Below are 22,572 nucleotides of genomic sequence, written 5' to 3'. Positions count from 1 at the left end.
GTTTTCCTTATTTTCCACAACAATAAAATACATGGTTCTAGGGCTAAGCATGCTGTACATCAAGCTCATGATGAAATCTATAGTGCAGCTGGTGACACCAATAGGAACAGGATTTGGCTCTGTTGGCCAGCCTAAAATATGAATGATGCCCAAGATCAAATTTTATTTGGATTCCGTCCAACTACTTCACCTTTTACACCAGATGAATTGGTTCAATGCAACATTAAATTCTCGTGCAACACAGTCTGTTTACTTCTTTCAATAAAATTAATTTTTCGGAGTGGTCTCATTAATTTTCACCTGTATTTTAGTCAGAAACAAAATTTAACTAAGCAATTAAATTATAAATACAACCTCCAAACCTCTAGCTTCACCTAACTCATGAAGTAAATTTCCATTTACTCACTGTATGTCATAGGCTTTCCTCTCATCCATTCTGTAATACTGCCATTTGCCAGGTCACTTAGGGTATCGCTTTGCTATCCTAGAATCTTAAGAACACGGCAATAGCTCCTCTCAAAGCATGCTTAAACCTAATGTAAAATGATTGAAAATAGGAACAGTCTTTTTTCTTTTTTTTTTTTCCCCTGTGTTTGTGTGTCATCTGTCCTTAATGGTTTGTGATTCTGATGTAACGGGCCTGAGAAAAAATAAGAATAGCAAATGTGTGGGAAACAAAGATTTCTACTTGAGGTGATACATGTTATACAGAAGTGTACAACTGAGGTTTTGGAGCACAAAGGTCATAGGAGACAAACTCTAAACTCAGTTTCCTCATTTCACAAATTCAACACTTTCTAAATTTCTCATTTGAAGAGATATTTTCTTCAACTATTTGAGTAGAAGTACTACCTGGAATATTTGTGCTATCCAGCTGTAGGTATCTTAAACAGTAAGGAAACTTTCTTAGGGTGCATTTGTATTTGATGACATGAAATACGTCCTTTCGCAGAGAAATTCTTGAAGGTGCCTCCAAGTGCTCTGGATCACTTGCTTCAAGATCCTCTCCCTGTTGATCAGGCACCTAAAGCTGGTACTGTCATGTGAGCTCATCTGAACTTATTCTAATCAGCTGTGGCAGAAATGCCCATACCACTACTATTTTTTTTTTTTTTTTTTTTTACAACTCTGAATACAGCACTTCTATTTCCAGGGCATTTAAAGCTTTCTAATGAAAATCATGAAAATCATTGGAAGTCTTGGGAATCATTGATTATTTGGAATCTTCAGTTATGAACATAACTTTTAAAAATATAGTCTTTATAATTTGCTAGCATTTTCTGCTTGCTTACTGGCTAAGTAAGCTGTTCCTCTTACAGAGAAGGGGAAAGTGAAAAATGGACTTTCTTTCTCCCTTCAGGCCCCTCAATGTCAAGGAGCTCCATTTTGAACTACCTGGATGCAACCTTTAAAGTCATCACCCGAGTTGGTCTCTCTGGACAGAAAATGAATGTATTCATGAGAAAACTAACAACTCAAAACTCTTTGCCACAGCTGTGGCTGAAACCCCACAAAGTATTATAATCAGGCTACTGTTGCATCTGTGTAGATCTTTAAAAAAGGTAAGACAAAGTAGCGTGTGCATCTATTCCATTCCGTTCCAATCCACTCCATTCCAACGTGCATATATATGTACAATCCCTCATACATCCATATAGCCAATACTCAGCCACATGTTTGAGTAGCCATTACTACTTGGTCACTGTGTAGACAATACTTCAGCTATGCTCTTTTTTGATCATTTGGTTAATTATTTGGATACAAGCACTCAATAAACTCTCTACACTACTGTAGAATATATGCCATATCAGATTCAAGAAATCTGAAACACAAAGAACTACCACACTCTCAAACCTCATCTGTAACTAGAAAAAGAAACTTATTACAAAACACAGCCATATCAGACAGATGTAAAACAAACCTTATGAAATCAGTTCTCTCATCAAGATCTTCATTTTGGATTAACAGCTAAACTTCTCTGCATCACTTTGTTACAACTCTTTCACAGAAACTACAATTGTTTCAATATTCCAAAATATACAGAATAATAAAATTATCTGAATTGCTAATAAATATACACATCATAGTTAAGCAATGGTACAAATGAATAACACAGGGACTATACTATACTGTCAAAATTAATTTTAAGGTTTGCTTATGTTCTGGTCAATATCTTGGTATTGATGCAGATGCAACACACCAACACACCAAATCACATGCAAACATGCACACAAACAGTAATCACCTGAGTCCTTTTCTGCCATTGCTAAATATAAAACAAAACAAGCAAAACAAAAACAAAAAAGAAAGAAAAGGAAAAAAATCATTGTAGAAATACAACTACTTTAATTTCATCAGAGTAGAATAAATACCAAAGAGTTAAAGACTTCTTAAAATTTTGAGAACAGCAGTGACAGTCCTGACGGTGGCAGAAATGCCAATACCACTGCATTGTCTTCTGTCCTTTTTGTCTCCTCAAATTCAATTTGAGGAATAAGTAATTAACGCAAATATAGGCATTAATTACTTCAAGAGAAGAACACCATTTCAGTGCACAGGATACAATAATGCTCCCATAAGCCTAAAGGGAATGGATGAAAACTATTACATTTATATTGGTAAAAATGTAGAATATTTATAATAACCTCAGTATAGAAATAGACAAATACAGGTCTCATTGCAACTGAGGACCAAGGTGTTTAATTTTCTGATGTTATGGCGTTGGAGCCCTTCACTTTCAAACGGTACTCTACTTATTCTCAGAAAAAGTACTTTATCTCTCTTGATGTAATAGACTTCTATAGGCAATTATCTATTGTGCTTTGGGCTTACAATTACTTGAGTATAAATCTACTTATAGAAACCTAGTTGTATTTCAACCAAAAGAAAATAAATCCAAAACGAAATTCGCAAGTCAATATATGCCATGGAATGGACTTCAGTTTTATATGGCATTCTGCTTACAGCAGTATTACTAGTATGCATATTTTAAAGGGCAGAATTCAGTGAACTGCCAACATTTTCTAGGATTTAGTTAAAAATCCTAAACAAAGATGTATTTACTTCATTGTAAAAACCTTTTCCAATCCAATTTAGTGTCAGAGAGTTTATATATCTTTTACAAACTTTTGTAATTTTTTAAAAACTATTTCCATTTTTATACCCATTATTTCAACAGGTTTGCTACGAGACTAATATTGAGCATCAAAAAATCCTTCTTATGAATACAGGAAGATAAAAACTAAGGGAAATCATATTTTTGCTTTCTTGTTTTCCAGAATAGATTTAATATTCATCTTTCTTTCTTTAACACAACATGATATCATAATTAATTATGATAAACTGGTTACTAAGATGGTTTCATGTTGTTACTCCCATGATATAATACTGGTTGCTATAGTGATGAGATGGGTTTTTTTGTTAATCACTTCTGAGATTGGTTAAATCACGCTTTTCAGAGAATTTGAACAGAAATGGAAAAAGGAAAAAAAGTTGACTTTATAATATTGCTAGACATATGAGGCTTCTTCATTTTGTTGCTATGATAACTATTTCTTCTGGTGTATTTCTAGAAATATATGCTATGAAAAATCCTTCCTCACCATGTAAAAAACAGATTTTTAAAGCAGAAGTCATCATTTATTTTCATGCTAATTGACAGTACCTCCAAAGAAACACTTATATAGATGCACACACATGTTTTTTCTTCTTCTGAATATATCTGTACACATATAGCTTTCTGTGCTTTATGGAGAGTAACAGCTGTGCCTTAACAAAGCATGCCACTATTATGACTTTGTTTTTGTTCTACATAAGGTTTACTTACTTCTGTACAATATTAAAATGATGTTGTGTTTCCTAGCCAATTTTTTAGTATGATCTTAAATTAATTTCAATGTATATGTTTCAGAACATATGTAAATTCCAGAAAAACTACTGATTACCATAAAATCTAGCGTTTTGTCCCATTAGTTCATTCAGGAAATGAAGATGCAATTAAAGTTTTAATCATCAGATTATTTTCATACCTCTGAAAACACAATGGCAAAAATAAATGACACTTATCTGTCTGCCTTATAAATACATCAGAAAGGCATCTGCATCGAGAGTTTTCAAGTTTCAAGGTACTGTTACTGCTGATAAGGAAACAATTTCCTGTCAGTAGTTTAATTACTAGAATAGTTAGAGAAATAAAAAATAATCCATAAACAACCTTTTAGATTTGTGGAAAACTCAAAAGTAAGAACAAAGGGCAACTTAAATTAAGAAGTCCTGGTCTTCCATTCAAACAGGGTCCCAGGAGGCATATTAAAGCCAATGAATAGGAAAAAGCTCCATAGTTCACCAGCTGAGATTTTAATGAGACATTTCCCCTTGCTGTGGAAGGGGTTTGTTCAGGAAAGGCAAAAGGCTGCTCACAGAATATTCAGTTAATAGGCATTGTTGGCTTTTACAGCCACTTTGGCAGTTGATTGCTGTACTAACCTTCTATTTTGGCATATTCTGTAAGTCGAGTGTAATTGATCAAGGCAGCCTTCTCCAGACATTTTCTGACCACTTTCTTCACCTCTTCTGCTGGTATGGGAGTGGCAATATCTTTCATTAAAACCTGTACCAGAGACAATTATACCACTTGGTTACACTCATTACTTAATACTCCGGGGAAAAGGATAGAAGTATCCTAATGTTACTTCAGATGTGATAATAATGAAAGGAAGAAATCAAAAAGGAACTATTTCAGCTGGTGAAACTAGATATTTGTCTTTAAAGATTTCTGTTGAACACTATATTTACACTCTATACAAGATACTGCAAGATACCTCTACAGTTCGGCATCTTGCAGCATGCCAATCAGTCTTCATTTGGGTGACACCAAGAACAGTATAACAAGAGCATTCCTTGCGTGGTTTGGATCATGGTACCCACAGAACATGTGGATGTGAAAATTTGCTTTGTTCTCACCTGTGGAAAAGCTTCCACCATTGCATAACCATTGATTCTTCAACAGCGTAAAGGAGAAACTATGTACAATGCCATCAGAAGTAGCTCATACTGATTGCTTTTCTTCCTTATTTAAGTCTTTCAAATTTAGCACATCCTTGTGAAAAATCACACAATCATAGAATCATAGGATGGTTTGGGTTGCAAGGGACCTTAAAGATCATTTAATTCCAACCTCCCTGCCATGGGCAGGGACACCTCCCACTAGACCAGGTTGCTCAAAGCCCCATCCAGCCTGGCCTTGAACACGTCCAGGGATGGGGCATCCACAGCTTCTCTGGGCAGCCTGTTCCTGTGTCTCGCCACCCTCTGAGTAAAGAATTTCCTCCTTATATCTAATCTATCCTTAATTAATCCTTGTCCTATCTCTACACTCCCTGACAAAGAGTCAGGAGTGACTCCAGCTTTCCTGTAGCTTTCCTGTACCTTTAGGTACTGGAAGGCCTCAATAAGGTCTCCCAGAGCCTTCTCTTCTCCAGGCTGAACAATCCCAACTCTCTCAGCCTGTCTTCGTAGGAGGTTCTTCATGGACCTCTAACAGGTCCATGTCCTTCTTATATTGGGGGCCTCAGAGCTAATCACAGTACTCCAGGTGGGGTCTCAGAAGAGCTGAGCAGAGGGGGAGAATGCTTTCTAAGACAGAATCTCTATCTGTGGTGTGTTCTGCAGAGCTAAATGGCTGTCACTTCCCAGGACCAGACCTCACTGACTTTAGTAGAGATATACAGAGTGGGACCTAAGCTTTTTTTTTTTTTCCTTTCTTTTTTTTTTTTTTTTTTTCCCATTCATACACTCTTCGGGCTCCTACTGATAGTCCTCTGAAATCCCTGTTGGAATTTTAAATTCTCTTACCCCAGAGAAGGCAGAGATGCTTTTACCATTACAAGGCCTTCTCCCTTTCAGTCAGTAAAAGAGGATTTGCTGTCCATGGCTTTACATTGCTAACTGCCCATGACAGTTTTATTGCATATAGCTTTTTTTGTTTTTTTCTTAAATTGACTCAGACTACATATTTATAGAAGATTATTTGGATTATATAGATGCTTTTTAAGTTATGTATCAGTACTGACAACATCAGTGGCAAGGAAGTTGTAGACAGCAGGAAAGAGGGGCTGTAGAGTAGACTTGTACTACTTTAGAGATAATGCTGGGTAATCATTAAATTTTAAAGAAACAGAGTCACTACCATGGTTTAAAGTGAAATTCCAAGAAATTTGTCCTACAGAGAACAATTGTTTGCCTCTGTGGAAAACATTGAGAAAAACAAAATAAAACAAAACAAAAACAAACAAAACACCCACCTTCCAGTGAACAACTAAAACCAGTAGCAGAATACTAAAGAAGAATCAAGTCAACTTTCAGTGGCCTGAAGGCAAAAGAAAAATGCAGGCTTAGTACTCAGGCAGAATTTAAAGTATATTGACAAACTTACCCTTTCAAGTAATGAAAGTGTGGCTTTTAAAGCTCCTTCAGGTCGTCCAAAAGGGAAACAGTATCTTTAAAAAAAAGAGAGAGAGAGAGAAAATGATAAGAATTTACTTTGAGATATGTGTACAAAACTCGCATTAAATTATTTTAATATCATACTCCCATAGGCAAAGTTCTAATGAAAGCAGGTGATCTCTTCACTAGTCTGCCATGGAAAATATATATATACTATAGCAGCATCATCCCACCAGCAGCTCAGGCCTTAATATAGAAAAAATACAAAGGGAAAAAACCATTGCATGCACTTTCTCAACTACGAAGGATAATTAATAGTCTCTGATGAGCTTAATTTTCATCTTCCTGGAAAGAGGTACTATTTCTCATGTAGTCATAACAGCGACATGACAGTGAAGCAACACTCTGTATATTATCTTTTAGTTTTAATATTGGATTAATATAAGAATAAAATATCTGATATTTAAGTTTTTAGAGATACATTGGAGCAAAAACTTGTGCAGATATTCTATAACGTTTCCTATTTTACTATAAGTAGTTTGGAAAAGCATTTTGTGTTATTTTTAGTTTTATCAGCTAGGAATTAAAACATACCTATTTCTGTCTCCACACTTCCAAAAACATATAACATGTAAATTAAAAAAGTGATCCCATTTATAGCTTTGTTTTTAATTTTTGTCTGCTAAATGATCCAATAGATCAGCTCAATGAGACTATAGAGCTAAAGCAATAGTAGCCTCTCCTAATCCTGTCTATAAAATCTTGTGGGATATCCCCAATTGGAAAAGGGATTTCTTTGCTGAGATTATTTTTCTCTTATTATTACTCAATGGTGGCCTCATGTTCTAATATTTTCCAACAGTAAAATATTTTCTAATGATAAAAGGATTCAGACCAGTGAATTTTAGATACGCATTTTGGTCAGCCAAAATAAAGCCCTATAAATGAGGTCAAAAAAGGATTTCCAGCTGAGAGAATTTCAGTATTTGCTTTGCCTCATTCTCTTTCTATCCTACAGTAGTGCTAACAACTCTTGGGGACCTGTTAACAAATTAGGAAACAGATTTAAGGCCCCTTAGGCTTTAAGTCATCTTAAAACAGAACAAATCCTTAGTTGTTTTGACTCTTCCTTTCTTTTCTATAATCCTTGATTTGTCTTTCCCATGGTTTATTCTTACTAACCCGGAATGGTAGTTTTTGAATAAAGGTCACTCATTCTTTGATTATACTTAATATTTCAAACCAGTGTATGTTCTGCAATGTAAACAACATAAGAAGTTTCCAAAATCCACACAGTTTAAAGTTGAAAATGCAGACTGAAGACCTGGGGGTTATTCAATATCCGTGAGTACGACATGGGCAGACAGCTTTTATGTGCAATTGGTACAAAGAGCTTCTGACAGGGAAGAGTTGTTTTCTCAAGATAAGGAGCTCAGAGAAAAGGAAACGGTGCCTAAAGGGACACTCTGAGCAGTCCTACCTCCAGCATTACAGCCTTTTACTGGGTACAGAGGTATTGGTCCTCAGGAGATATTTGTGTAAATTACTTAGGGAAGAATAGAGAAGGAGCAGGACTCATGTTCTACATTACTACCAACATTACTACCAACAACATACAGAAGTGAAGAAGGAATACTCCAGAGACTAAATTCACACAGCCAGGCAAGAGGTTAAGTCCAAGGCAGCCATGGCAGCTTTCTCTGAAATAGGGGCTCTTCCACATTTGATGCCTGAGAGGCAGGCAGGGATCTGGAGTCTCAGTGAAAAAAAAGATGACAGAGAGGAGAAGTTTAAGTACCTCAAGGACTGGGAAATATTTAAGTAAGGAACCACCAGCACAGGATGGGCAGGCTCCATCTTAATCACCATGGAGCCAGCCTGATGGCAATGAAAATTAAAAAGTCACAAGACAGTATTAAAACTGGAATCTGGGGGATTGGCTGACAGGCATGGGAGAAAACCTTTGCTGGATCAATGTGACCTAGGTGGATGTAGCAAATGTTCAGTGCAGCTCTGAAAAGGCAAGAAGGGAAATATGCTCTTTAGTTAAACTGTCCACAATGACAGCTGACTAGTGCATGCAGTGCAAAGCAATAGAGCAAGAGTAAAGCTTAGAAATGTTCCTACATATTACAGAAAAAAAAAAAGGAAAAAAAGAAAAAAAAAACAGTGTTGGCAATCCTTGGGAATCCCTTATTATAACTGTAAAACTGTACTACTATACTACTGACCCTCTAATTAGGGTGATGAGAACAATTAGAAAATGTTAAGTGAGATTAGAGGAACTACAAATTGATAACAAATATTAAGAGATTTCAACTACACACATGTACAATTGACCAATAACTCATTAGGATGAAATATAATGATAAAATTTTGAAACATGGTATTGAATTGCTGCTTTGGACAATTAATTGAAGACCCACGAGAGAGACATTGTTCTGGATTTGGTCTCAAGTGTAAACAGGACACAAAATAATGATCACAAAATAATAACATTTAGCAGTGTAGCAAAAGAAATCATTCCAAATAAATTCAGTATATGTATACTCAGTTCAAGAATGGGAATTAAGGAAAAAACATGAACCTGAAAAACAAAGGTCCAAACCTTAAAGTGCTGTCCAAAAAGCAATAAGCCTACAAGCAGTCTGAGGTAAAATTCAGTAAGTAGGATCACAATTCAAATGCATGCCACAATTAAAAAAAAAAAAAGTCGTTAAACAAACAAAATACCTTCTATATGACTCCATGAGAAAGTTAAAGAAGTTATTGTAGAGAATTTGGCATGTAAGAACTGTAAAACATGCAAACTGTAAAACAAACCAGGAAAATGTGAAAGTTCTTAAAATATGTTAGGACACACATAAAAGGCAAGGATGCTCAAGCTGATAGTAGAAAGGACAGCAGAAGCAAGAAGATGCAAGGGTATGGTGTGATTGCCCAGTGACTCAGAGGGGACTCAAGGACAGTAAGGCCGAAACAGAGAAACTCGGTGTATGCTTTGGATCAGTCTTTACCGCTGAATGCATTTTTCAAAATAATCAGCATCTCACAGTTTTCACAACAATTTTGATGGACTGAAACATGGAGTAATTTTAATACTACCTTTTCTTAAGAAAGCAATCTCACAGCCAAGACTATCCTGTGTTAATTACTGATATATATATATATATTTTCACATAATTTGAATCTAAGTTTTCTTTAAAATCTAATGCCAATTCTATATCAGGATGTCTTTTATTGTCACTCTGTATGCTTTTACATATTCTAGGGCACTACTCATTCTTCCTTCTACCAGTATTACACTATCATCCTCATTTAAATCCAGACATGTCACCTAATTTTTTGAATTTCTATCATTTGTCCAAAGAAAGACATAATGATTACTCCTCACCTGGCAGAGCTCTCTTGTTTATTTTGATTAAATAAGATTTTAATGCAAATTCCAGAAGGCAACCTGAAGGATGGAGGCATTCACCTTTGAATGACACATTTAATTGCTCTTAAAGAGGAATTTCTAATGTAATTTGAATTCCCTAAAGATCCAGCAAGAATCAGGCAGAAAGATCCCATAGTTGCTGATACAGCCCAAGCTCATCAACGTACTCTGCTGTTTAGGTAATCAGACATGGTGGTCTTTGCTTTTATTTGTTCCAACTCAAATAATTATTTAGACATCATTATACATTTTGTAATTAGTCTCATTCATGTGAACTTCTGCCCAACTTCTCCTGCTCTCTCATTTCCGTTCTCCCTCTGTACATATTGAGAAGGCTTCTGCTGCTTCAGTATTTTCTGGGCAGCAACTACTCTCACTGCCCTCATCACAGAGTATGAGAAAAAGTACTTACATTCATTGGAAATTACAGTGATTTTGTTTCTACAAAAAACTTGATATGTTCATAGGTATGCCAATCAGACAAAAAGTCTTCACCGAACTCCCACACGCCTTTGTTTTTCTTTGTAGCAAACATGAGAAGATTGTCACAGAAACAACTTTTCCTTCCCCCTGCAGATGTTGTCTTTGTCACTACTCTCCTGCCCTTCCAAGACCTGGGTAGGAAGCACTCCATTCTATGCTGCTCTGTATTGCTTCTTAGGCAAGAGCTATTGAATCCGATGGGAGACAGGAGATATGAAATATGTCAGTGAAGAATTTTTAAGAGAAATGAAAGAAGGGAGTAATGTTTTGTTGTTGTTGTTTGTTGGTTTGCTTGTTTGTTTTTCCCCAAAGGAATACTCTTCAAAGAGAACCCTAGCTCTCTTTAGTTTAATACAGTTTAATACAGAGGAGAAGTCTCAAGTAAAGACTGCTATGTCCTCCTTGCTTAAAAAATTCCCAAGCAACCTCATTATCTACATGACAGATACCGGTGTATACTAGACACCTCATCACACCAGAGGGGGTATCCAACTAACTTATAGCAAACCTTGCCAAAGAAAAGAAAGCTTTTCCACACAGCACTATTTAAACTGTGGAACAGGTTGCCACAAGGTGACAGAGAGATAAAAAAAAAAGGTATATAAATACATTCTAAAAAATGTTCAGATTGGCAGAATGGTGGCAGATAGGTTGGCTACCTGTGATAATCTAATAGATTTGGTGATCTAGGTGCCAATTTTATGCTAAGGTTCACAAACCATCAACTGCTAGAAGGTTACCAAGGGAAATAGCACTCCATGTTTGCTCTGTTTCTTGTACTCTTTTCCTTCTTCAACTGGTACAGTTGTCCTTACATGTCCTTACAGCTGTCCTTACATATGACAAACTCTTTATTGAAGATGATGGACCTTAGACGATTTTGGAAAGCATATTATGAAACCCAGCAAATGACATTAGACAACTAGGAAAAAAGTTGTACCTACTATGTAGGTACCTATATGTACCAGGTACCTACTCATATGACTCTTCCGATCAGCATTAATCCAGAAAGTGGTATGACAGTCATTTTCATTCGGGCAATTTTCTTAGATTTATAGACAACTTAAAGTTCAAAAGGACCAATAAAATCAGGCCTTTATTCTTGCAGAATCTTTTCTACCACAGAAAGAATACAACTTACATGACATGCAAATGAATTCTAAGCACAAACACTTGTGCAAATAAATTATTCCATATTTAATACCTTCAAAACTTCTTTGCAGGTAGACTATTTCACTCTGTTTGTTCAAGATTAGTGCTGAACATCATAATAAGAACATTCTGCCAGACAAAACTTAGTACTACTGAATAAATTATACACTTACCTGAAATGGCTTATTTGGTTTTCTAAAAGGGAGGAAAGTCTGTCCTTAATTTCCTCAAACCTTTCTTTCTCATCAACAGATACTGTTCCAATTCCATCTGGCCTGTAATATTAAATATTTAAGAATTTAATAATTAATAATATTTAAGAATTGCTGACATCTCTTCATGCTGCCTGTTCTTTGAACAGTGATCTTTATTTTCAAAGTTTTCAGTTAACGTTTGCTACTCTCCTTTCACCTTTCCCCATTGCCTTTAAGGATAAATGGTAATTTGTGAATATAGTGAAAGAACAGACTATAACTAGACAAAGAACTGAACTTTTGGAGCTGAACTTTTAAATACAAGTCCTAAGTTGCTACCTAGACCCAATATAAACACAAGGCATCACATATTTCTCCCAAATCACTCCCATATAATAGTATCCTTTCTCAAGAAAATTAGTAGTGTTAGCACAGTAGAGGAGCCTACTCTCATCTCTGTCTCAATTTCAGATCCTTGAATCTTCCAGATATTTTTCCAGAGGCACAATGTGGCTGAAAGTGGTTACAAAAAATAAGGTGGGAGGCAAACCACAGTGAAAAAAGCTGGAGAAGGCAACATCTCAGAATCCCTGCAGTTAAAGTGAGCATAGATTTTTGATCTCCCAAACCATATTGACAAACAGCAGCATGTAAACAAGACTTCCATATAAATATAGCATAAAGGATGCAATAAATATTTTTAAAGCACTGGCATTTAAAAAAAACAAAATTTAACGTGTCCCAATAATTAACAAGCCTCATATTAAGTACCTTAAACACATAATTAGTCTTATCCTAAATATGTTATTAATGCCTTTTTAATAAAATAATGACAAAGTTAATGAAATTGAAATACATATTTCCCAATGGTATTTCTGCCTTACAATCACAGCTTTCCTACATCATGCTGTACACTGCTTTAAAACAAAATATATGAAAACTTCCAGCTACTCACTTAACTTCCAGCTCCAGTGTAACAAAACATCTGCTGCTTCCCACCTGAGTTTATACTCTGACATGAAGTGTAGATCTACCCTGTAGCTTCTCCAGGGCCCCCAAAACTATCTCATTGTTTTTAGAACTGGGAAAACTGTAGTAAAGTGACATGGAAAAAGACATCATGATTTTGCTAAATTGTTACTTTAACTTTCTCTACTATCCTTAAACCTAGGAAGGATAATTTGCTACCTGGTCATGACACAAACAATTCTTTCACCCCTTAAATCACTTATATTTCTGATCTGTCAAGTCAAGGTGGAAAGAATCCCTGAACTCTTTAAATTATTGTGAAGACAACAATAAAAATCAGATATGGTGGAGATATGAGTAACCAGGCACATCAATATACTGTTGGATAAATTTGATGTGAAAGAGCAAATAACTTATTTATCTTTTTTTTGATGGATGCCAGGATACTTTACCTCAGCCTTCTGACAGATGGAACAGGCTCAAATTTAAGTAAATTTTACCGTCTGATGTCATTGTCAGGAGAGATCGTGCTCTGGAGTGATAAACTAAATAGTTCTGTCATATTAAGCCTTGCTGAAGCATGTCATATATATGACAGAAAAGACCTAGGGGTCCACATAACAATAAGTGAAAAAGGTGAGCCAGTAGCATGTCATATGTGTCAACCTGCACTAAGGCTAGGATCACTGCATACTGGGGACTTGTCACTTCACTGAGTTTGTTGCCATAAAGAACCATGCTGACAATGCCAAAAATTTTCAGAACTGTTAAATATATTTTCAGTGAATGTTTGGATAGAACCAAATGTCCCAGAAGAAAAACAAAGAGTACACAAAAAGGTGTTAGAAAAATGTACCAGCTGTGGCACTGAAAAACTCAACTCTTCAAAGCATGCTTTTACAAACAACACAAACTCTGAATCACAACTTGGTTTCTTCCTTATTCTTTCTAGCCTTATTGTAACAAGCAGAACCTAAAAATGCATTTTCATCACAGTTCTGAGACACACATTAAAGTGGTGACCATTTTTTGCTACTCTTGGGAGTGTCTTATCTACTACCAAGCAAAAAGAATCCACAGAAAAAAGAATCTGACTCTGAGATGATCTAAGATAGAAAAAATAGATGAATGTTTTCATAATTCCCACTCATTTTACCTTCTAGATCTTTTTTCTTTAATTCTTTAAATTAGTTTTTCTTTAATTCTTTAAAATGAAATAAAATAAAATAAAACAAAACAAAACAAAACAAAATAAAATGAAAAAATAAAATAAAACAAAACAAAATAATACAATAAAATAAAATAAAATAAAATAGCATTGTTTTGAGCTGGTTATTTTATTTATAAATTATTGTGTCTGCCAGGAAGATCAGAACCAAGCAGTCATTTGGTTTTCAAATACTTAGGTTACCCAGAAGTCATGCCAGAACTATTTTGCAACTAAAAACGTCAACAAATGTGCATTTTCTACCATCCCTGATGCTACCAGTGACAATTTGGACTTGATTTTTTCAATTCAAAACCAGTATTAAGCCTTCCTATTACAGACTGGTACCTCTCTTTCAAGAACTCCACCAAGAAGTGATGGACTGTCTCCAGAACTATCAAGTCTTCGTGTTATTGTACACGTGACACCATTTTAACAGTATCTTCCCAAGAAAGTGAAGGAAGAGTGAATTTTCCTTTCTTCCACATTCCTTTCTTCCTTAATGTTCACAGCTACTTTTGGCATTAGAAAGCCAGGAAAAAAAAAACAAAACAATGAACACTCAAAAACTGGGTAGCATTCTCTTTCTCACTTATATAATTTTTCCATTTTCTGAGCGCTCTGTCAATTGGATTTGGATTGGCCTGTCATTTCTGCTTAGATCACCGTCTAACCAGCATAGATGTAACGTTGTTTCTGGTCACATCTCGACTTGTTTAATTCACTTAGACCTTAATATTGAAAGATATACGAAATAAATACCTCATGAGCTAGAGCTAGTGCATTCAAAAGGGAAGTAGCTGTTTGAATATTTTAAAAAATGACACCAAAAATAGAGATTGACCTGAATTTTTAAAGAAAATTTTACTGTGACAGTCTTCCAAGATAACTGTCCTGATGGTAGTTCTCCTAGGGAAGCTAATTGATTAGGTGATGGATTTAGGGTTTCCTCTCAGAACAGAGGAGTTTTTATTCACTTGACATAATCCTTTAAGACTTGGAATACCTGTTGATATATTTTGCTGTCTAGAGGTCTTAAAACTTGTAATAATTTGCAGATGTCAATTGACACATTGTAGGAATAAGGTTCTTGAGAATAGGTATGGCATATGAGATAAAAATGGTATTCCAGTTCCAACGTGAATCAGAGATGATGGACATTTGGTTGGATATTGATTCATTCCAGCCCTCAACTTTGGAAACAGCTTCTCCTAGTGGCCTCTAGTGTGAAACTATTAACTTAAACAGGCCTGTTTTGCTGTGACAGGCTTGTGAAATAGTAACTGAATATGACTGACTTTTTTTTTCTTTTTACCCCCTCTGGAACATTGTTTATACTGGTGCTTTTTGCATATTTTACAAATGTTTAAATGTTACTTTTTTAAAGAAGCTTTCCTCATTAAAAGCTTAGACCATCACTTTGGTCTTTCATGGGAAAAATAAAAATAAAAAAGAGTAAGAGAAAAGGAATGCACAGATTGATATTCAGATATATACACATACATACAGATGAGAACAGTAAGGCTGACCAAAATAATCTGCCAGAAAAAGATGAGAAATTCTGATGAAAAACAAAATATATGGAAAACAAAAATACTTCAGCTAAGGTCTTACATCAAGACACGTATATAATAAACTATATTTCAGGGTGTAGGGAAACCAAAACCATAAACTACAAGTCATCTTAGCTTTTAGAAACAAATTGTTTTAGAAGAATGCAGTGCTTTCTAAGAGCACTTGTTTTTAAACTCAACAGGAGGAAAAAGCAAACAAACAAACAGTGGCAGTTTTCAAATTAGCAAAATTAAAATTTGTTTTCTTGTTTCTCAGTAAACAAGATTTAGAATTTTGATTAAGAGACTTTATTATCCATTTACCAGAAATTTAATATCAAAATTTTCCTTTAAAACACAGTTCCATTAACCAACGCTTTTGTAGAGTTCATGGTTTATACTAGACAAGTCTAAGAAAAACAGTGATTTACATTATCAGCTTAGAAGCAGGAAGAGCAGACATCTTTTTATTAACAGAAAAGAGAGCAAATTATCACGTGGCAGTCACAGATAGCTTTAACCAACAGACACTCGAAGAGCAAACACTTTGTGGTTTATATTAACTATTCTACAAACATTCTGACAAAAAAAAAAGTTGGCACAATAGAGCCTTCCCGCCATATGCATTCCTCAAGCTGATCCTACATCTGCTTGCAGTTCATACCCTCTTTTTCACAGTGAATGAAAAAGACCAATCCTGTAGGCTACTAAAACATATTAAGATGATAGATCAGCTTAATTTTCATGATATTTTATGTAGGAATATTTTAGGTGGGATACATTATTGCTCTTTTACTCAAAAGTTAAGAATGTACTAATATGCTATAATTTTAGCTCAGGCATAAGAGTATGTATAGACATTAGTCAGTTGAAGTTAATGACAAAACAATGTATAACGTTTAGGGAAGGTGAGAGTATGTGATAGCATTAGCTGTTCCTTCACTGCCTAAGATTGCAACTATCACCTTAAACATGCAAAACTTTGTTTAGATAGTTCTTAACAATGTGTGAATTATGATTTATTTTCTACTGACAATTTCTCTGAGGCTTTTCAGAAGCAGATATTTTTGTCTTGATACATTGAAAAATGTGCCTCTGTTAATATTTTAGTGAGGGCAGCTTTTGCAATCAGCATAGTATAATTATCGACACTTTCCAATACAGCACAATATCCTTCCTTAAACCAAAGATGAGGTCAATATGGCTTCACTTGGCACTTGTAACAGGGTCAAGAACTTTGCTTCTAGCTTTGAACTCAGGAGATCTCTACCAATAATGTTCCTGTGGCTATCTGCAACAGCAATATGTAGAAAGCTCTGTCATTAACTGAACAACATTAATTAAAAATACTCAGCTATTTAGAGAGTCTTCACATCAGAAGCTTGGGGGTATGATGTTTATAAGTGAATCACTTAAAAATGAGAATACAGATTAATTTAAAGGAGGTTCACCTTCCTCTGTGTTCCATATCAATTGGAGATTATCAGCTTCCAAAAATGAAGGAGGAAGCAAGATGCTTTGCACAAGACAGTACATGAAACTGAAAGACTAGTGAAAAATTTCTGTTTTCAGCATTGCCCAGTGAGCCTTGGAAAAGGAGAAGATTATATTCACCTGAAGAAGAGCGATATAAACATCCAAGAATCAGCTAGATTTTCCAGATTTGAGAGAACACTGCTTCTCATCTGGAAGCACAAATTCACATAGCATATCAGTCCTAAAAGGTACATTTTCTTCCTTCATTATTCTGGGGAAATGGTGACTGATAACAAATGACTTCTGAATAAAAACATGCTTTGAGTATGAGACACCCACTCTCACCATTTCCATTATAGAGCTCTGATATAAAAATTAGACAAATTACAAAACCAAAAGACATCTGCTGAAGTCTATGGATGCTGTATCAAACATGAGAGAGAATTTATATAAGATGCTGACAGACTGATGGAATATAACTTCCAGTGCAACACACCCTAAAGACCCTACACTCTAAGGGATCTCAGGCTCCTTCCTCCAGCTGTTGGACTGCCTGGGAACAGTTCTAAGATTAAAGCAGAAGGCCCAATTGGCAATAAAAGCAGTAAAGAAGACCTTGCACCTGCTGTTATTACAACACAGACAGAATGAAAGAGCTCCCGGGGTTGGGTGAATAAGAAGCACAGCAGAAAGAGGAAGCATCTTCAACAGCTTATAACTGATGTTCCACAAAATCCTGCTAGTAATGGTTTCATGGGAAAACCATAAAAACAAAGAAACAAACAAACAAACAAAAACCTATAAACTATACATACGAATATATAACGCTTTTGGAAAGAGATCGAGTGGACAAAATATTTCATGTCAGATGGTGACCCTGTACACATATGCACTGAAACTTCTCACTTAAGATCTGTAATTTTAAATTAAGCCTTATTAGATATTGTTTATGAAAGATAATGGAGAAAAAAGCAAGATACAGACAACCTTACTTTAACTCTAGAGATCATTTAGTCAGAAGAGAGGAAATATTTATTCAGTAGCTTAAAAAAAAAGATTAGAAGAGACAGAGCAATGAAATGATATTCCTTTCCTTAGTCCGACAAAGTTCCTTGCCCCAGGTTTGAAGGGTTGATTCCTCTGAACAGTCTTTTATCACTTGACACAAAGTGTAAAATTGCAATAAATGGTTCTTATCACAACATACTAGAAAAATGGAAAGAAACATATGAATGCATAACACTCTTCAAAGTTTCCATAGTTTCATTTCACTTATGTGTTCTTTTACTCCACTTTAACGATATTTCCTCCAGAGAAAACAGGAGCAAGAAGCCTGTCAGAGAGTCTACAGTGCCAAACGATGGCAAGGATCTAAGGAGCTCTCAAAGAGTGCAAAGCTATTGCAGAGATATCAACGTTATTTCCAGTGGTGTTTACTGTGGAGGAAATGAGGACAACTCCAATGCTGGAACCCTTCTTTGCTCATGGCTAAAAACCTTTCTTCATTTTCACTACAGGATCTGTCTAAAATTAAAGCAACTAAGAGTTTATGGAACAAATTAGAAAAATAAACAGGAGGAAGTTGCCTGGCCCAGAACTGAATTACCTATGGTTGGGTGAAAGTGCTCACCAAACTGCCTTCCTCCAGAGGAGTGGGAGGTGAAGAAGGTGAGATCAATTTAAAATTAAAAGAAGTTTCTAGGGGAGGTACGTGGAACTGCAGGCCAGTAATACATCCCAGAAAATTAGAAGAAACTATAATATAAGGACATTTAAGGATAAAATTAAAAGAAAGTTGGGTAAATATGATCTACTGTGAAGAAGTCTGTATGGTTTTGAAGACACAAGGCAGGGGCATCCTATCTTCTGATCCTGACATTCTCTAAAGGGATCAAAAACACATGGATGAGTGCAATCTGATTCATACAATGTACATGGATTTCCAAAAACCTTTTTGCCAAACATTTTTAAGGCAAGAGAGTAGGAGTAAATGGTGAATATTTGCAGTGGAGGGATGTTATCAGTAGAGTTCTGCAGTGATCCATGCTGAGACCTGCGTTATCTTACAGTATTCATAAATGACCTGGCAAACAGCTTAAAACTGAGGTGATAGTAATTGTCGTGATAATTATGTGGAATAGCATAGAATTGCATAAGGACCTTATGAGATCAAGCAAGAATAAAACAACAAATAACGACCAAGGTATATAAATATAAGGACAAATCATTTGCTATTTAGGACAGAGATCTTAGCGTTATGATGGATAATGTCATGAAGCTGTGTTGAGTAGCAGTCAAAAAAGCAAAACATCAGGGATTAGAAAAAAAAGGATAGGGAATTAGCAGAAAATATCCATCCAGTGTAATCAATGCATAGTTCACTCATAATTATTGAATCTTAAACAGAAAAGCAACAACAGAAGGATTTTTTATGTCTCCCTTCATCTGTTCCAGTAGCAAAAGAGACTGAAATGAGATCTGTAGGAGTCAAGATCAAAACAAGAGTTCTTTATGCAGGAGAAAGCTGAGTTGTGGAACTTGCTACCAAAGGTTCTGAGAATGCAAAAGGGTTACACAGATTCAGTGGTGCAATGGACAAGTACCTCAGAGGCTTGCTCCAGGTTACCAGACAGGCATATTCTGAGCAGTAAGGAGCTGGAGACTGAAAGAGCACTAAGAGTAAATATTGCATACTCTTGCCCTTCTCTTACTCTAACCAGGTCAATGCTGCAGACAGGTGACTCACAGGCTTAGAAGAACCCTACTAAGGTAGGACTGCTCTATTCAAACACACATGCTGAAGATTTCAAAAGGAAGACAGAGAGAAACTATTTATCTTCAGTTATAAACAGACTTTTGTAGCACTACTTTCACCTTCACTTATCATATATGAACTTCCAGTGTACCAGCTTTTTTTTTTTTTTTTCTGAATAGAAAAAGGTATAACAAGGGAATATGCTTGAATTTTGAATTTTTCAATTCAGTCTGTAACTCAGCAGGTGGAAAGAAGTCACTTTACACTTCATGTGTTACCCAACAGCATCCATTTCAGAGAAGAGGGACTGAATAGAAGTCACAGCATGAAAAGTAGACAAAAGTGAAGGTGATGGGGAAGAAACAATAGCTCCTACTTGGACTGTTTAGACTGAAATGTCGGCCTTCAGCCGTACCCTATAGTTCCTTGTTCCGCTCATTTCACTTTCATCAGAGATACACAAGTGCAGTGTATGCATAACTGCAGTGCGAAAAGTTCACTTGTGAGCTAATGACTTTGATGGGGACCATTATAGTGGAACATTTCAGAAGACAAATGCTGCAAAGAGGAACCAAAGGAAATGCTTTTGTAAAGGTACAGCACACTTACGCAGAAGCACAACCAAGGAAATCTGATTTTATTTACTAGAGGAAAAGGAATCTGTTGATTCAGAAACAAGGACATGTTTCTATTTAAACAATCAGCAAGGCCGCTCTTTTAGTAGAAGATTTTGCTGTTTGGCTATTTAATAAGAGAATGTCTCTCTTAAGAATGTCAATGCACAAAAGCAGAAATGCCATTTCTAAGTAAGCAGTTTGTTGGCATAGTCATAATGTTCTTCCCAGCAAGAAAGGGAAGGCACAAATGAGGCTTGGATTTCTCAGTCTAGGTCTCAGCACATTGTGGTCAATCCTGCATAAACATTTCTGTTCCTAAACCAACAACAGTGGCATAAGAGACATAATAAGTACCAGTATTCTTGATAACTTTGTCAGAACTTGTGAACTACAACATTGTCACAGTTAGGAAAGAAAACAGCTGGGGACTGTTCTCTGGTCCTGAGAGCAGGTGACAAGGTCTGCTGCACACAGCCTACATCAAAGCTCAGTTCAGGTCTCCTCCGCGTTAGTTATTGCCCCTGAAAATCTAGGACAACAATTCACTTTTATGTGTTTATTCCAGGTGTTTTGAAATAAGAGCCTTTCTATTGTGTTACCATCTGCCAGAGTGGTGTTACTGAAGCATGAAACAGATTTTGAATATTTCAAGTCCTAGGGTGTGGCAAAAGAGCACAGGAGATACCTGAGGGTTCAAAATCCGCTGGAAGAATTCTGAAGAAATATGAAGGGTAGAAAGAGTCAAAGGTGATTCAGCCTTGTTGGTAGTGTCTGCTGGGAGCAGACATGCAATCCCGCAACCATGCCTGGTATCTCAGAGAATGTCTGTGACTAATGGGCAGCTGGGGTCCATTGTATGAGACCTCTTCCTCACCAGCTTTATTTAATAAATCAGATGTAGCCGCTGGTGTGCCCAGCATATGTCCTGGTATGGCCCCAGGATATTTTGCAGATCTCTAATTTGTGCCTGAGTTTATCCTCATCAGGCTACCAGAAATCATGAAGGTGAGTGACACCTTTATCTAATTATTTGACTGATGTCACTAGATTGCTTGTTAGTCTAAAATTCATGTTTAAAAGAAATTGCTAATTTGAACTGTAGACACAGCTGCATTTCCACATGCTCCTCTATCACCTGACTTCATGATCATCTTCGATGATCTTTCTCAGGCTTGTGGAAGGTCCAAGATCCCTCTGTGAAGCAAAGGGGAAATATACATTGAATACATCATGCCCAGAGCATAAAGCTCTTTGTCTTTGTTATGTCGTCTTTCTAATTCTCAGCCTGACTTATAAAACTAAGATGTATAACGCCATGGATCAGCCTAGAACTTTGGCCTGTCATGCATTGTCTGCGAAATTCTTTTTTTCCCTTTTACTATTTCTTAGTGCTGCAGCAGATGAATGAGTGGATGTATTATGAGTGTATATGTGTGTCTGTCATCCTCAGTGAGTGTGTCTGCTTCTGTCCTTGACTTACTTTTCTTCTTTCTTCATGTTTCTTTTTTCTTCCTTTTTACAATATCTCAGTTCTAGTCAGACCCTCTCTGTTCAACGCGTCTTTTATTCCTAAAACACTCATAATGCTATTCAGGGAGTATCTGTACAGAAGGAATAGACAGAATACAAACAGAGTGCTTACCACTGTGTAAATGATGTGCTCTCTGAGATATTTTCGTGCACTGCATGCACTGTTGTCCTTCACTTAAATTATGAAATAAAAAGAAATATATCTACTTTCCTTTTGAATTCTTGAAATAAGCTTGAGCAATTATCACTGCATGTTTGTCTTGTTAGGTTGAAACCAGTAATAAAAAGGCTAGAAACAACAAAGACTTAGACTCAATAGGAAATACGAATGTGTCAGGTTCTTCAGGAACTGACAAAAGAAGCGTGCTTTTACAGAGAATAGGTGACCAAGTAAAAGCCAGAAAATCTCCTAACTTACCAGTATGAACGTCAAGATTCTTGAGAATATTGCAGGCACATTCCAAAGCATTTAAACTTTGGATATTATAATTAAAGATTACATAATGTTAAAATCTCCCACTGCCGAACCACTCAGGTCACAAATGCCCAGATCCTGTTCTCACAGACAGCAGGCTTGACTAAGCCAATGAAGGAAACAATATTCTTTTTAAGGATTGTCCCTTCTTTATTGGCTCATGGATGAGTAAAACAGCCTCCACAACTGACTGGCTGCAAGACAAGATAAGCAAACAAGTTGGGAACAAAGCCTTTCTTTCCCCTCATCCCTACCATGGTTTGATTTTGGGGATTTAC

General features: G+C 36.0%; 1 protein-coding gene across 1 annotated transcript in view; it reads right to left on the bottom strand.

The window, feature by feature from the left end:
* CADPS2 (calcium dependent secretion activator 2) overlaps positions 1 to 22,572 on the bottom strand; it is a 313,185-nt gene that overhangs the window by 78,323 nt on the left and 212,290 nt on the right. The window contains 4 exon segments of the mRNA XM_040549796.1: positions 2,246 to 2,266; positions 4,486 to 4,609; positions 6,434 to 6,497; positions 11,692 to 11,793. Of these exon segments, the coding sequence (XP_040405730.1) occupies positions 2,246 to 2,266; positions 4,486 to 4,609; positions 6,434 to 6,497; positions 11,692 to 11,793 (311 nt within the window).

Source organism: Cygnus olor, chromosome 1, assembly GCF_009769625.2.
Source record: "Cygnus olor isolate bCygOlo1 chromosome 1, bCygOlo1.pri.v2, whole genome shotgun sequence".
Lineage (NCBI taxonomy): Eukaryota > Metazoa > Chordata > Aves > Anseriformes > Anatidae > Cygnus > Cygnus olor.
This window is presented reverse-complemented; position numbering and strand designations above follow the sequence as displayed.